General features: G+C 35.5%; 2 protein-coding genes across 4 annotated transcripts in view; one reads left to right on the top strand and one right to left on the bottom strand.

The window, feature by feature from the left end:
• Nucleotides 1–17,730, bottom strand: part of LOC134654539 (ATP synthase subunit b, mitochondrial) — a 135,207-nt gene that overhangs the window by 7,869 nt on the left and 109,608 nt on the right. Inside the window, exon 2 of one of the 2 annotated variants that reach the window (XM_063510101.1) lies at nucleotides 4,195–4,269. In XM_063510101.1, the coding sequence (XP_063366171.1) occupies nucleotides 4,195–4,222 (28 nt within the window). In that variant the 5' untranslated portion in view covers nucleotides 4,223–4,269. Of the gene's footprint in view, nucleotides 1–4,194; nucleotides 4,313–17,730 lie in introns of those variants that run through there. The other variant, XM_063510027.1, reaches the window with a different exon arrangement.
• LOC134652503 (small VCP/p97-interacting protein) lies at nucleotides 4,806–7,110 on the top strand. Of its 2 annotated transcripts, none has more exons than XM_063507707.1 (3): nucleotides 4,806–4,960; nucleotides 6,409–6,573; nucleotides 6,941–7,110. In XM_063507707.1, exons 1-3 carry the CDS (start codon nucleotides 4,928–4,930, stop codon nucleotides 6,953–6,955), a joined length of 213 nt encoding a protein of 70 aa, XP_063363777.1. In that variant the 5' UTR covers nucleotides 4,806–4,927; the 3' UTR covers nucleotides 6,956–7,110. The 2 variants fall into 2 exon arrangements, with proteins under 2 accessions (XP_063363777.1, XP_063363770.1); XM_063507700.1 differs by lacking the exon at nucleotides 4,806–4,960 and adding an exon at nucleotides 5,762–5,913.

Here is a 17,730-nt window from a genome sequence, read left to right as displayed (position 1 = left end):
AATTCTGGGCAAACATCTGGCAAAACCCTGTTGAGCACAACACCGAAGCTGAATGGATTAAGAGGGAGGAGACAGCTTACTCTGAAGCACATACTATGGAATTTGAATTCATCCCAGTAGAGACATTTCGCGAAGTGATACAAAAGTTACACAATTGGAAAGCGCCAGGATCCGACCACATCCACAGCTATTGGTATAAAAAATTCACCACAATCCATCCTTACCTTCACAACCACATTAATAATTTTATTCTTATTCCAGGTACAATGCCGATATACATCACCGCTGGAACGACATATATGCTCCCAAAAGACCCTAGTGACCTTAAAGACCCAGCCAAATATAGACCTATCACATGCTTACAGACTGTTTATAAAATAATCACCAGCTGCATTTCAGAATTAATTTACAAACACATCCACAACCTCGATATCCTTGCCGAACAACAAAAAGGCTGCAGAAAACTAAGCCAGGGCTGCAAAGAGCAATTAGTGATAGATTCCGTTATACTAAATGCAGTCAACAAATCCAAATCTGATTTACATACAATGTATATTGATTATAAAAAGGCATATGATTCAGTACCACATTCATGGTTAATTAAAGTACTAGAGCTGTATAAAATTCACCCTCAAATCATTCAATTTTTACAGGCTACGATGCAAAACTGGACTACTCGACTTACACTCAATACACCGACTGGAAGAATGGAAACAGATCAAATCAACATACAACGAGGCATTTTCCAGGGAGACGCTCTCAGCCCTCTCTGGTTCTGCCTCGCGCTTAATCCCTTATCTAATACACTTAACAACACACACAAAGGACACCCACTTAAAATTGAAACTTACATGAATGACAGACCCAACAGACAGACGGAAAACGACAAAATATATCTGAACCACCTACTTTACATGGACGACATAAAGTTGTATGCTTCTAACGAAACAGACCTGGAACAACTGGCAAATTTAACAGAAGAATTCTCACATGACATTCAAATGCAATTTGGAATTGACAAATGTAAAATCAACTCAGTTAAAGCAGGAAGGGTCTACAAACACAGTTATACTTTAGAGTCAGGAGAAATAATAGATCCACTAGATGAAAACACAGGGTACAAGTATTTAGGATATTTTCAATCACAACAGATACATCACAGGGAAACTAAGAATAAATTAAAGGTGCAATTCAGGCATAGACTTCACTCCATATTCAAAACCCAGTTGAATTCAAGAAACACCGTTAAAGCAGTAAATACATATGCAATACCAGTTTTGACATACTCGTTTGGCATAATTAAATGGAGTAAATCTGATCTTAAGAATCTTCAGCGAACAATAAACACTTCATTGACTAAGTTTAGAAAACACCATCCAAGATCTTGTATTCAAAGATTAAGCCTACCGAGAAAAGAAGGCGGCAGAGGTATAACGGACATAATTAACCTACACAATAAACAAATCACAACATTGAGAACATACTTTCACCAAAAATCTAATACATCTATTATCCATAAAGCCATAGAACAGAGTGATAACCAGTTTACACCATTAAACCTGAAAGACCGAGCTATCCAGAAAACAGCAACAATCACCGACTACAAAACCAAAATAGCCGAATGGAGTTCAAAGTCTCTACACGGTAGGCACCGCCATGATCTGGGCCAACCCAATGTCGACATAGTGGCGTCGAACGCATGGCTGAATCGTGGCGAGCTCTTCCCGGAGACTGAGGGCTTCATAATGGCTATTCAAGACCAAGTAATCGAGACCAGAAATTACCAAAAATTTATCATGAAAAATAGAACCGCAGATTTATGTAGAAAATGCAATAGCCCAGGAGAAACCATTCAGCACATCACAGGAGCATGCAGAGCAATAGTCCAGACCGATTACAAGCACAGACATGATCAGGTAGCCAATATTGTACACCAGAAACTAGCAATGAAATACAAATTGATTCCCCAACCAGCCACCCCCTACTATAAATATACGCCAAACAGTGTTTTAGAAAACCAGACGCATAGAATGTATTTTGACAGAGCCATTTTAACTGACCGCACAACACATTTCAATAGACCGGATATCACTGTAGTGGACAAAATTAATAAAACTGCCCTCTTAATTGACATTGCAATCCCAAACACACATAATCTTCAAAGTACAATAGCAGAAAAGTTAACTAAATATATTGACCTTAAGGATGAAATAGCCAGGATGTGGAAACTCAGAACCGTTACCATAGTTCCTATCGTTTTGTCCACTACAGGTGTTATCCCACAACAGCTACATGCCTCCATAAAAACCCTGTCTTTGCCGCCGTCTTCATATGTAGTAATGCAAAAAGCAGTCATTTTGAACACATGCCGAATAGTTAGGAAATTTCTTCAGAATGATCTACAGCTCCCTAATACACAGAATCAACGTCCATCTGTCACATAAACTCTACCCGGATCAAACCAAACCCAAAACGACCAACACCTAGAAGATTAATATGAGATGCACTTGGCTTTGGCCCGTGCATCCCATTACACCAGTATTTTATGAAATGCTGAGAAAATAAAAGAAATAAAAATAATAATAATTATTTTTAATACAAGTTGTACGATTTAATAAAAAAAACCATATTGTTATAGTGTGTCAAAGGACTGTTCCATTTCAAACATAGACAGAGAGATTCATACTATCTTTGTCTTACACTAGTACTAGCACCCAAAAGAAAAGGATGAGTATAGTTTTTTTGGTTCCTGTTTACTGACAAGATTTGGTTGACCAGCTATATTTTTTGTAATGTCCGTTAACGTTATATTTTACTTTCAGTGCGCCGCTTTTTGCTAATAAAAAAATTAGTTCTTATAAAAGTTAAGATATATAAGGATCCAAAAAAAAATATAAGCTAATTTTTTTACGAGTCATACTGAGAACCTGCTTTTTTTAAAGATGGTTAATAAAATAAAACCTAAAATGTATACTCTTGAGATACTGTACTATATGCCTAAGTTAACATATTAACAGTAACTATAAGTTACTGCTTGCGACATAAATATGCGACGCACGTAATTGTATAAATAGCATGTAAGCAATAATAGCCTATAAATATGTTACGTTTAGATTTACTTGCTCTCTCTATACTTGGATGCCGAGAATACAACACATCTTCGGTAATGTTTGGTTTTACTTAATCTTCATTCGACCCTCCGACTACCAACTCATCTCATGACGACCCGTACCAGAAGAGGACCAGGAAAAAATGAAGAGTACTACGGCGCATCGCATACGAGAATGAAGATAGAAATCAAGGCAAGAAGATCACCCTAATGAAGATTTAATTCAAGAAAGAAACCTCCGCGCATTCTCAAGAAATAACCTTTCCACGCATTTTCGAGAAAGGACCTTCCCGCATATCAAAAAGAAGAAAGGAAAGATGACCACAAAACAAAAATCAAATTAAGAAGAAACGAAAGATAGAAGAGCGTTGTTCAGGGTTATCCCGGCTCGCAAATCAAGAGGTGTCCAGGTAGGTATTTTAACACAATGAATTAAAAAGAAAAATGGTAAATGAGCTCACTATATTAGCATGTCTTGAATATGACTTGAATTGTTTTATTTTTATTAAAGCACTGACATTTTATTATTTTTGTTTTATGTTTGTGACATCCACTATCTATTAACATTATTTAATGGCAAGTCAACTGTTTAATCTGACAATAATTAATTTATTAATTTCAAGACTTCTACCAAATGTGTGTGGATTCTAGTAGGTATTGTGGGTAATTGTTTAATGGTGTCCATTACGATTACATTAATTTTTATATAAAGCAGTAAAAGCCTTTTTGAGCGCGAGTACGTTATTTTATTTTGTATGAGGTTAAATCCCAATTGAAGGAGACTAATAAGAATAAAACCCTCGGTGGAACACTTAAGTAAGGTTATAACCTATACTTATAATAAAATTGTACTTAATTAAACATGCCCAAAACATTATCAATGAAATAACTACTATATAATGACGCATAAATAAGCAAAGTGACTTTAAAACCTTAAAAAAAAAACAATTAAAATAAGATTAAACAGGTAAAACCGATCGTCAATTGTCAAATCGGTGATTACATAAACTTAGGGTTAAGGTTAAAATCATATTTCCCTTTTATTACAAGACGTGTCCATAAATATATAATCGAAATGTACATACCTGAACGCAAAGCTACGCGTGATAGCATATTTAATAGCGTATTAATTAATTAATTTATAATTTTCGACAGTCCACCACGAAAATGTACTTTGCGCTAGTGTTGCGAATTCATCGACATTAACGACATATCAAGTGGACGAGACGAAAAAGACAAGTGACAGGTCAAAAAAATGTTGGGTATCGATCTCTTTGGTATCGATAGAACTATGTTTGGATTAAAGATTAAAGTATCAATTTATCTTTTATAATATCAATAATTTACTTTTGAGAATAAGAAGAGTTTTTCTTTCATTGAAACATTTGAAACCTAAAAAAAAGTATAAATTTTATTCCATCTTTAGTATCGATTACTTTGATAATCGAATCGAAACGATTAATCGAGATAACATGAACCACGAGATATTCAAATTTGTTATAGGACTTATAGGGGATGGTTGAATTTTTATTTTATTTTATTTGTACTTGGTATTTCTCATCATTGTATAGCTGAAAATCTTATCAACACGTCTCATCGGAGAACTAAGAATTGAATTGGTGTTATTCACAATTCGCAACCCAGTGACCTACTTTCAATATTTTGTTTGTTGGTCATATTTAGCTTTTATTGATCTATTAGTTAGCTTATCATCTGTATGTTCGCAATTCGCTTTTCATGCGAATTATTTATTTCAAACGCTTGATAGGCTTAGTCGCGACAACTTCGAAGCATAAAGTAACTTAGCATATCAGTGAAATGGCCAATGTTCAGTCTATTTGGAAAAAGATGGTTAGTTTAGTTTTTATGAAGTTTTGAGAATTAAGATCCCAGAATAAAAATATTGACATCGTTATCATTTTATTTATATGAACTGATTTTGTTAACGATCTCATACCTATTGTTTGATTGAATTACGAATATAATTATTATTGTCGATTCGTGTTTTCGATTCTATTTCAATTAAGTATGTAATTCTGTTTTTAAAATGCTCTAGAAAACAAATATTTCCACGATATTAGGACATGATTCAAAGTTTTACAAACTTTTTGTGTTTTGTTACTGTAAGGTTAATTGGAAATAATACATGCTTAATCCCAATGTGTCTATGTGTTAAGAATTTAGGATGTACGTGTAGAGTCAGACCAAGAAAAGTCTGCAGCGGATTTGACAGCCCTCGCAGTGCCAGTGTTATTTTAAACGTCACACTACTATGAAATTATGATGTGTAAATAACACTTGCACTGCGTGGGCTATCAAATCCGCTGCAGACTTTTCTTGGTCTGACTTTATGTACATGCTCGTAATTATATCATCAATATTATTACCGAAGATTAATCATTAAGTATACCTAATCTTAATTAAAAGTACAACAAAAATATTTTATTTCTTTGAAATAGAACACAAAATTCGGCAACTTTATGTTTATTGCGTTAGGTCATTGGAAATCGGTTTCAGCAAAACCACGCAAATCATGGGTCATTAAATTAAGTTCGAAGAATAAAGGACGAATATGGGACGAATGTTTGATTTAAATTTCTGAACGCAATCTATCAATGTCATCTAGTTTCTAAACGAGTCACTAACGTCAAGTCAAGTTAATATTTGTTGACGTTTTCTGATAAGGAGAATTTGGATTATCTTGTTGCTATTTTCCAACTAAATGCAGTATATTGATCCCGAAAATGGGAATATTTACATCCTGCTGTAAGCCTCAAGCGGCAGACGTCCTGACTCCAGATGCAGTAAGTTGTCTGCGCTTTTACTGTGTACTTTCTAGACTATGCGATCGATTGCAAAACATTTGTGGGTTCAATAACTTTGGCCTGGCTAAACATTCCAAACAAGTTCCGAATACCTACTATTATCTCATTATAATAGTTTATCGGGTAATAAAATAAGTTTTTACATTATAAGCAGAAGGCTACAGACATTTATTTGTTGGAATAATAATGAGTTTAAGTGTCACCATATACATCGTATCGTCATTCGGGCTTCTAATGTGTCATTAAGATTCATCATAATTGGATTATAATTACACTACAGGTTTCGCACTTTATTACTCAACGGAGTAAAGATACTCTCAAATTAATTTGATCACGGTTTATTATCTCTAATTTCTACACAATATTATCTATCAGTTGTATCTTTTTTTTTTCTCTCTCATTTTATCTGTAACCGGCTGTTTTAGCCATAGTCAGATGTTCTGTCTTTTCTGAGATCTCAATCTATTGTACTAGGATACCAGACGCCGACAGCTGGTGGAGGCGGCCGAGAAGCGACGACAGGAGGAGGCCTCCCGCGGCGTCAAGGACCCTGAGAAGGTGAAGCGCAAGCAGCAGCGGTCCGAGGAGATGGAGAGGCGAGAGGCTGAACTGGCTAAGGAGGGAGGATCCAACCTCAAGGTTTGCTAATTCCTATGTGAATGAATGAATGATGCATTTATTTTTTCACAATTACAAGTAACATAATCCTAATTATAATAATCCTATGTGACCTATTTTAAAATTTTTTAAAGACATTGAATGTGTATGTTGTGTGTTGGGATTAAAAATAATATTTATTAACTAACACAAATAGTCACTTCTGTATAAATGAAATCCCAATATTACCCATAGTCTCTTGTTATGACCCTGGCAAACTTGGAACTACTCTCCCATTTTTCACAATTACAAGTGTGGCACATAGGATATAAAAAATCAACTGTCTCTTTACGTCATAAAATGTCACTATGTCCCTGGACATTTTATTGACTCCAACATTTTCCTACAGTGGACGACAGGGTGAGGTCCGGAGCCAGGCGGAAGTAGTCAGAGCAGTCAGCCCGATCCGCCCGCACCCATTTCCAAAGAAGAGAAATACCGATACAAGAACTAAGGTCCCGCTGTATGTTACATTATCTCTGTGGACTAAAGATAAGTGTGATGTTGCTAATTTATTTTTGTAATACTGTCACAGTTGGCGCCCAACGTTTTTTTTTATGTCATTATAACGAAGTTTGTTATTTGCGCCTAAATGAATAAGCTGCACGAACAATGTTTTTAAATAATATAAAGGATTAATTTTGATTTGAATTTACACAAAAGTGCTATTGTATTGTAATGATGGTGTTTACTTGTATTATTTACCCATGTATTATTGTATTATTTAGTATAGTTGCTTTATGATTAATGTGAAAAGTAATTGTATATACAATGAGTGAGTTTTAATTGACTGAAACGTTTAAATTCAACAGGTATACAGTACTGTTTGGAAAGTTTTCGTAACTCGCACAGTGCACAGTTGCACACATGACACACACAGTTGTTATACAAGCAGTGTTGCAAACTCGGATTTTGAAAAAATGCTAGACTAATGTCCAGATCTGGCATATTTTATGCCAAGTCGGCAACACTGTATACAAGGTTTAACAAAAATAGTGGAGATCCGTTTGGCGCAAAACAATTTTGGCATTTTTATGAAGGAATTTTTTTCGTCAAAAATTTTTTTCTTCCACCTTTCCTAATCCGAACACGATACCGAATATGCCCGTATAAACGGATCCTCACTATTTTTATTACCTACACCGGTCTTGTATTTAAAGTGCAAATAATTAGGAATTTGCGTAGTTTTTGCCATTTACAATAAATTGCAGCCTGTTTGTTAAGTATTTTTTTGCATGTAGCAATATTACTTAGTGTGTTGCTGTTGTTATTTGTAAAGTAAGATGATTGTATGTAAATGTGCTATTAAATTATCTTTGTATATCTTTGTACATGAATGTATTTTTGTAACCCACTTACATAACCATTATAATAAATGTTATATTATAATATTCTAGTCTTATCAGATTTGTAGTACCTATAGCTACTTATTTATTTAAACTTAATTGCGCAAACAAACAAAATACTCCACCACACCATAGGGTTAAGCGAAAATAAGTTTTTGGCAAAAATTTCATTTTTGGAACAAGCTTTTATCGCTGACTGTACTTTTCTTACGACAGACAACTAATACTCATCGAGACAATTCTAAAAACCCCTAACACAATTAGGTTGCGTTGTTTCATCACAGAGTTACTATGGCCACCTCCTGTCTCCATCATCAGATCAGCTCGATGGTACCATGATATTGCATTGTCACCCGACTTACATCTGTATGCAAAATTTCAGCTCAATCGGAAACCGGGAAGTGGATCAAATTTAACTTGCTAGATTCCATTACATAGTTAGTTAAGTACATACAGGTCGACCTAATAAAAGCTTGTTAAAAAAAACATCCCCACTTTACGTGTCGGGGAGGTACTACCCTACATAAAAAAATATTTTACCATTTTGTCGTCATAATTAATTTAATCATCCATGCTAAATTGCAGCTTTCTAGCACTAACAATCGGTGCAAAGCTTCGGACGGACAGACAGACAGACGGACATGGTGAAACTACATATAAGGGTTCCTATTCCTAGTTGACTACGGAATCCTAAAAATGTACAAATATCAGACTTAATGCCTAAAAAAGGTTTTCTCTACCTGTCAACCTTTGGGTCAAACAGCCCCGTGGCTCAATATGCATATTACTATGATTTTTTTCTTTACTTTTTCCACAATCTATACAACCATATCCCAACCCATCTATTTCAATTTATTAGGAAATTATACAAAAAAATCATGCATTTAAGGGTTAAGAGTCACACGAACCCGTCGCCAATAAGCCGCTCGCATACAATCGAAACGCTCTCATTTTAAAACGACATGTTAAATTACATGTAACATGGCATGAACATTAACGGAACAGAGCAAAGTTCCATTGTATGGGGGCGGCATTTTTAATCGAATAATTTATCCTGGGTCATTTGTTCTGTGGATGGCTGGGTACTTCGCATAACGTCCAATTCATATAAAAGCCAGTAAAATACACATATCTAATGGAGTTGGCATATGACAATAACGGGTTTTGACTGTCTTATCTATCCATCCAAGTTATGGTCTTGACAGAGATTTGGCAAGTGCTGAGGACATTATCTTTCATTCAGTTCGGTGCCAGCTTTGGGACCTGAATTGGCTTTTATTTTAGTAGGAATAATACATTTTAAATTACAGTGGAATCTGTGGTCACTTATCCATACTATCCATACTAATATTATAAATGCGAAAGTGTGTCTGTCTGTCTGTTACCTACCGATTTTGTTGAAATTTTGTATAGAGATAGTTTGAGTCCCGGGGAAGGACATATACTTAGGGAAGTTTTTATCCCAGAAGACATCCTTTAAGGGGGTGAAAAGGGGGGGTGGAAATTTGTACGGGGAATCGATAAAAAGCAGATTGGATAAAAAATAAGCTACCCAAATTACTAAATCCACGCAACGAAGTCGGGGCCAAAAGCTAGTAATACTATATTTTTTATAAAGCTACAACCAATTTTACCAATAGAAGGTATTACCTACTGCAATATATGTTCTACCGCCAGAGTGCAGTGCAGCACTAGCACATATCGTAAACCATAGATTGATTGATTTATTGGTAAAATCATTGTTTAACAGGCCAAGCTTACATTACATATATTTACATAGCGAGATTAAAATACTGATAATTTTTACTATTTATAGAGCGAGTCATACCATAGAGAAAAAAATACATAGATTGCTCACTCCATACATCAGTTTTAGTAGCAAAAAGACTAATATTAGCATCGAGTAGCGGAACTATCAGTACTCCTACTTGATAATAGATGTAGCACCGACCGGAAAGTCTTATACTGTTGAGATAAGACTTTCCGGTCGGTGCTACATCTATTGTCAAGTAGCAGTACTGATAGTTCCGCTACTCGATGCTAGATGTAGACACTGAAATTAATAGTCTAACTGATGTATGGAGTGAGCACTCTTGTCTTACTATATTTTTCTATGGTCATACATACAATGCCTTAAGGCTTAAACCGATAAGACAAGTTTTCACAGATAATAAAATATGACATTGATGCATCAAGGCGGTTTGATTACAGAGGGCCTACCGGGAAACGTGAAAATCGAAATTTCGTTATCTGCCTCTTTATCGATCGAATTGCAACAGTGATAGAGAGGTTAGGTTAGTTACTCTCTGATTGTGGTAGTGGCGCCCCCTACGCAGAGTTTCGCGCAATATTCATATTAGATCAAAAGGCGTATTCGCAATTTCGCGCCGTGCATGACTGTGGCGCCGCTTGACTGGGTGTGGGACATCCATCCATACTAATATTATAAAAGGAAGTCTTTCTGTCTGTCTGTTACCTCTTCACGCTAAAACTTGTTTTGTGTACTACATTCTTGCAAATGAATAAATGATTTAATGATTTTAATTATTTAACCACTGGACCGATTTAGATGAAATTTGGTACAGAGATTGTTTGAGTCCCGAGGAAGGACATTACTCGTTAGGTGTGATCCAGGCATTATCATGGATCACAGAATTGTATCTCTGTGTCCTGTGTCAATGTCTTAATGATAACTAGGTATATCTAATCTAAGTATAAGTATCATTCTATTATTTAAAAACCTTTCTGATAAAAATGAATGAATCATGTATTCATGTATGTTTTAGACATGACTCTCAGACATAAATCTCAGATCCCTGTCATTTCCGTGTCATTATAATTCATTCATATTCATTCATATAATTCATTCATATAGTTCAATTATAATTGAACTAATATCATCAAGTTTTATCACTGAACAGCAAAGTTCACGTGATATAAAGCCCCCCACACTCGTACGCGAATCACGACGCGAAGCCGCGAACGAGTGTGGAGGGGGCTTTAAGGCTGCGTTTCGCTGCTCAGGGTGCGTAGCCAACGTGCAACGAAACGCAAACTGTCACTGTCGCGTTTGTCGAACTGGTGTGGAAGAGTGATAAGAGAGAGATGAGTGGTACGATACGCTACGGAGCGTTAACGATTGGCACGTTCGCTACGCGCCCAGAGGGCCTACCGCGAACCACGTTCGACGTGTTGCCTCCCTGTCACACTTACGTACGAATTTACAAGTGCGACAGAGAGGCAACACGTCGAACGTGGTTCGCGGTAGGCCCTCAGTTACATCGCACATCTCTCTCTGGTGGAAACATTCACAACGTTGCACAAATGCACATCCACGCTACCATCCTTAATATAACGATTATAATATAACGTTATTGTTAATTTAATAATAACCTTATTGCTAGTTTACCTCTCATTTCCCAGTGGCTCCAATATGAGTCGGAATTGTATGGATTTGAGAGGTCCTGGGAAATGAGGGGTGAGCAATAAGTAAACGCCTATTATGTATGTGTGTATACCAATATTATATTTCGGGGATCTTGGAAACGCCTCTATCGATTTCGATGAAATTTGCTATATACATATTTGGGGGCGAAAAATCGATCTAGATCGTATCTCTGGGATAACGCGCATTTTTGAGATTTTATGTTTTCCGAGCAAAGCTCGGTCTCCCAGATATTATTATATATGCGGGAAAAGCTATGGATGTTATAGAGGCCAATTCTAATTTAACAACTTGTTTTGGGTTGCCGCCGGTTTTGATACGACCTAGACGTCTTGGTGATTGGCGCGCGTCTCGCACACGACTTTAACTTCATTTCGCATGCATCAGCGTCAAATAAAGATCTAAACCGTAACAAATTGTCAAATCTGAATCGAACTCCTGAGGTCATGTCATGTCATATAGGTATCTACGTTACGAGTATCTACCTATCTACCTACCTAATTGTTTTTTACGTAACTTACGTTATGATGCAGATTTTTTGTGAGAATCAAGTATTTGTGTGTTTTTGCACTGTACGTACCTTCACAATGGCCACCTACCTACATGCCTACGTACCTACATGTACCGATAATTGTAATGTATGTATAAGTGCATACGATGCTTGCTCACTTGGTATAACAGCACAACTTTAACATTACTAATTCCTGGATGTCGATTTTTATTGTTATGCATTTTTATTATTCGCGTAGGTATACCTATGTCAAAAAAGTTACCGTAACATTAACGTAAAGTAAACAAAAAATAAACAAAATGTTCATAAATTATGTTTTCTACACTGTAGAGTCTGTCCGGAAAGAGAAGAGTCGTGGAATGTATGGGGCCCAATACATTCCACGACTCTTCTCTTTCCGAACAGACTCTAACAAGTGTAACACACCCATTGACATAGATATCTAGGGACTGGCTTTACGGGCAATAATAATGAGGCATGACAGGGGCCAGTACAGCGGTGTGAAATCGCTACAACGCGATGAGTTAGCATCACGTGCGCGATTGGTTGACGAGTTCTCATTACGCGCGCTATTGGTCGCAATTAGGGAATGCAATCTGGATCTCGCAATTTCGAGATCTCGCAAGATCTCGCATGAATTTGCGAGATTCAATCTCGTTGATAGGGAATCTCGATTTATGTAATCTTGGTCGAGATCTCGATTAAAAATTTCGAGATCTCTGTGAATTACTTTGTTTTGAGTAATCTTTTTACCTTAGATTAGATTCATGTTGTTCAGGCAGTACTATTGTGTGTAGCCAGCTTTAGCCGACGATAATAGCACTGTGGCGCACTCTGAGCGGAATATCTGCGGAATAATGAGCGAGCGTTTTCTGCTGTTGGCCTTTTTGCAACAAACAGGGGCCTATACCACGAAACTTACAATTACAATTTACAAGTGACAAGTTACAAATATGTATTTAGTACAACTGGGCATATCACAAAATTTACAAATGACAAAATTGTAATGGTAAATTTATACAAATATGTAAATTGTTGCGACAAATCTACAATTATGTGTATCACAAAATATTACAATTTACAAGCCATTTTGCGGAAAATTTGTCAATTTTGTAATTGACAATTGTACGTAAAAGATTTGTGTTACAACTAATTACATTTGTTGTTTTTATTTTCAATACATAACATGGTGTATAGTATGGCTCTTCTGAGGTGAACTTTTCGCTTCGAACGTTAATCTTTCAAACAAAGGCCATTGTCTCTATTATCGCACAGCCGCTAGCTCGAGCGTTAGCACGTGCCAGTACAACATTCATATTGGAAAACAACCGGTATCGTCATAGTATTAAGGTTCAATTTTAATGTCACTGATATTCTAGATATTACGTTTTGGTAGTGTAGGACGATAGACCGCCCCGAAGCGATACGGCACTCATATTATTTTGATACTTAGTGTGGTGTTAAAAATGAAACACGGTTATTTATGATAAAGCGTTGTATATTTGTTATATAACAAAATCTAAGGTAACAATGTAAATTTAAGATTAATAAGTTTAACATAGGTATAATCAACATTTTTCCGTGTAGGTATATAAAGTTATACGTACTTACTACTAGATAAAATCGTGTCATAAAAAATCAGATATAATCAATTTCTTTCTTATAATTATAAACCTTCAACAATCAAAAATAAAATATTACAAGTGAAAATGATTATTGTTGCAATTTTTTTTTATATATATAAAAACACTAAATAAAATTAAATAAATCATTCTCTTACAATTACAAAAAAAAAATCTTTTAACAATTATAAATCATAAATCATCAAATAAATAAAACATGCATTATAGGTAAAAATATATACATAAGTATAATAAATTTACATATTTACATAAATTAAAATTAACATTATTTATGTTGCATCATCTTCGCTTTCAGTCGACTCATCATCTGAAGCCAAAGACGAATAACCACTGGTGGATGGCTATAGTTCGCACAAAAGTCCAAACCGTATGCAATCAAAATCCAGGGTCACGTAAGCAGGTCGTCAAGTTTATAACAATATCGGGCAGAGTACTTATATAAATAACACGAAGCACACGGTTACGATATTAGAAACCGACTAAAGCCTGATTTAGGGTCGCTAAATGATAAAATAATGTGGCCCACTACTCATGCACACGGATCTTGCACACCGCTCTTCTCATAAACCTATTTTATTTACCTATGCCAAACAATAGTGGTCAGGTCGCAAATCCTTATTAATGTTTTTATTGTCACTATGCGTCGGCATCACATCAGAGGTGCTAATTTCACAGTAGGTATAGTTATTTTAAAGATAAGAAAAAATAACAATGCTTGCAGCTGCACCTTTGTAAATTATTACATTTACCACCGCAAGCTAATAATTTAAATAAAACAATATAATAAATATGTAACAACGTTTCATTTTTAACACCACACTAAGTATCAAAATAATATGAGTGCCGTATCGCTTCGGGGCGGTCTATCCTCCTACACTACCAAAACGTAATATCTAGAATATCAGTGACATTAAATTTGAACCTTAATACTATGACGACACCGGTTGTTTTTCAATATGAATGTTGTACTGGCACGTGCTAACGCTCGAGCTAGCGGCTGGGCGATAATAGAGACAATGGCCTTTGTTTGAAAGATTAACGTTCGAAGCGAAAAGTTCACCTCAGAAGAGCCGTACTATACCCTAAATGACCAAATTAGGACATTTTTAATTACCTTGTATAATCTCGATCTCGTCGAGATTAATCTCGATCTCGAAAGTCTGACGGTCGAGATCTCGAAACACCCTATCTCGATTCAGATTTTTCGTGCGAGATCTCGAATCGCCAATCTTGGTACGAGATTGCATTCCCTAATCGCAACTAGTTGCGTTAGACTGCACGATTGGCTGGAATTCGTGAGTAACACCTCTGAACTAGTACCATTCTTAGTGCCCCATTAGCCCGTCCTTAGATATTATACGTCAATGAACACACCGTAGAACACACCCAACTTGTCAGTAGAATAAGGCGCGAAATCCAAATTTTCTATGGGAAGTCAACTCTACATTTTTATTAAATTTGCCTCATGTTTCTACTGACAAGGTCGCTGTACTAAACAATTCTATGTGTCCGTCATGCTCCATTAAAATAAAATAAAGTTAATTTGACCAAGTGTTAAATTCTGTGTGTGTTCTAACGACACTTCTAATTATGTGTAACTATCGATAAGTTATTAATTTATTTTTTATATTTGTGGCCTACTTATATAGTAACTAGCTGTTGCCCGCGACTTCGTACGCGTGGATTTGTATATTGGTGGTTATATATTCTACATTAGCTTAGAACATTATGCAGCAAAAGATAGCAGTAGGGACGGTTAATCATTTGTTAAGTATTATACAACTTAATTATTAGATTTGTCTTTCACAACCTGGCTACGAAGTTTCAAGCCCCAAACTGAATAAAATTGTTCTCGATAATAAGTAATCCCTCTCAACCCCCAGAAGATTTTCAAGTCCACTATTTAATAAAACCTACTACGTAACTACCTATTTACGAAGCTTGAAGTTCCTAGCTTAAAATAAAATTTAAACAATCTTTCAACCCCTTTTTAACTTTAACCCTTAAAGGGACGAATTTAAAAACAAACGCTGAAATTACTTTTCTTAAGTTCTAATAATATGGCTTTATACAAAGATTCAAGTCCCGCACTCTCAAAAATATTTGATCTGCATACAAACTTTCAACCCCTTTTTCACCACCTTGGGGGATGAATTTTTAAAAATGCTGTAATTATTTTTCTTGAATTCTAATAATAAGACTTTATACAAAGATTCAAGTCCCGCACTCTTAAAAACATTTGATCTCCATACAAACTTTCAACCCCTTTTTCACCACCTTGAGGGATGAATTTTTAAAAACGCTGAAATTATTTTTCTTGAGTTCTAATAATATGGCTTTATACAAAGATTCAAGTCCCGCACTTTTAAAAATATTTGATCTCCATACAAACTTTCAACCCCTTTTTAACCACCTTAGGGGATGAATTTTTAAAAACGCTGAAATTATTTTTCTTGAGTTCTAATTATACGGCTTTATACAAAGATTCAAGTCCCGCACGTTCAAAAATATTTGATCTCCATACAAACTTTCAACCCCTTTTTCACCACCTTGGTGGGTGAATTTTTAAAAACGCTGAAATTATTTTTCTTGAGTTCTAATAATACGGCTTTATACAAAGATTCAAGTTCCGCACTTTCAAAAATATTTGATCTCCATACAAACTTTCAACCCCTTTTTAACCACCTTAGGGGATGAATTTTTAAAAACGCTGAAATTATTTTTCTTGAGTTCTAATAATACGGCTTTATACAAAGATTCAAGTCCCACACTCACAAAAATATTTGATCTCCATACAAACATTCAACCCCTTTTTCACCACCTTGGGGGATGAATTTTCGAAAACGCTGAAATAAGTTTTCTTATTTTTTTATATAATATATTTTCACAAAGTTTCAAATTCCTAGCTTAAAATAAATCTTGAACCCCATACAACCTTTCATCCCCTTTTTAACCCTTTTAAGGGATTAATTTTTAAAAACGCTGAAATTACTTTTCTTGAGTTTTAATAGTATGGCTTTATACAAAGACTCAAGTCCCGCACCCTCAATAATATTTGATCTCCGTACAAACTTTCAACCCCTTTTTCACCACCTCGGGGGATGAATTTTTAAAAACGCTGAAATTAGTTTTCTTGTTTTTTAATTTAATACCTTTTCGCAAAGTTTCAAGGTCCTAGCTTAAAATAAAATTTGCACCCCAAGACAAAGTTTCATCCCCTTTTTTACCCCCTTAGGGGTTGAATTTCCTAAAACGTCGCAATTACTTTGTTTTGTAATCGGCTATTATGCCTTTCTAAGAAGTTTCAACGCATTTGTAATGGATTCAAACTTTCAACCCCTTTTTAACCCTGTTAGGGGATGAATTTTTAAAAACGCTGAAATTACTTTTCCTGTCTTATAATAATATACCCATATACAAAGTTTCAAGTCCCACACTCACAAAAATATTTGATCTCCATACAAACTTTCAACCCCTTTTTCACCACCTTGGGGGATGAATTTTCGAAAACGCTGAAATTAGTTTTCTTGTTTTTTAATATAATACATTTCCACAAAGTTTCAAATTCCTAGCTTAAACTAAAACTTGAACCCCATACAACCTTTCATCCCCTTTTTAACCCCCTTAGGGGTTGAATTTTTCAAAATCGCTTCTTATCTCTTGTACACTTTACAAATGCAACCTCGTGTCCAAATTTCAACTTTCTAGCTTTTGTAGTTTCGGCTCTGCGTTGATGAATCAGTCAGTCAGTCAGTCAGTCAGTCAGTCAGTCAGGACACTTGCATTTATATATATAGATTATGATATTTAGAGGTATTTGAAACCCTATTTATTTTTTAACGTCTAGTAATAAGTACGTGTACACACTACAGTTCTTATGAAGTTTCAGGTTGTTGAATATTGATAATATTAATTATAACGTACCAATGCAATTTTCACAATTTGTGCGACGAAATACTTATAAGAGCTATTTTCTTGTCAGTATCTTATATTTACCTACTACTGATTAAATACACTGATAGAGAAAGAAATTGATACGATATACCTATTCTTCTTCCTCGCGTTATCCCGGCATTTTTGCCACGGCTCATGGGAGCCTGGGGTCCGCTTGACAACTAATCCCATGATTTGACGTAGGCACTAGTTTTTACGAAAGCGACTGCCATCTGACATTCCAACCCAGAGGGGCAACTA

This window comes from Cydia amplana, chromosome 1 (genome assembly GCF_948474715.1).
Source record: "Cydia amplana chromosome 1, ilCydAmpl1.1, whole genome shotgun sequence".
NCBI lineage: Eukaryota > Metazoa > Arthropoda > Insecta > Lepidoptera > Tortricidae > Cydia > Cydia amplana.
This window is presented reverse-complemented; position numbering and strand designations above follow the sequence as displayed.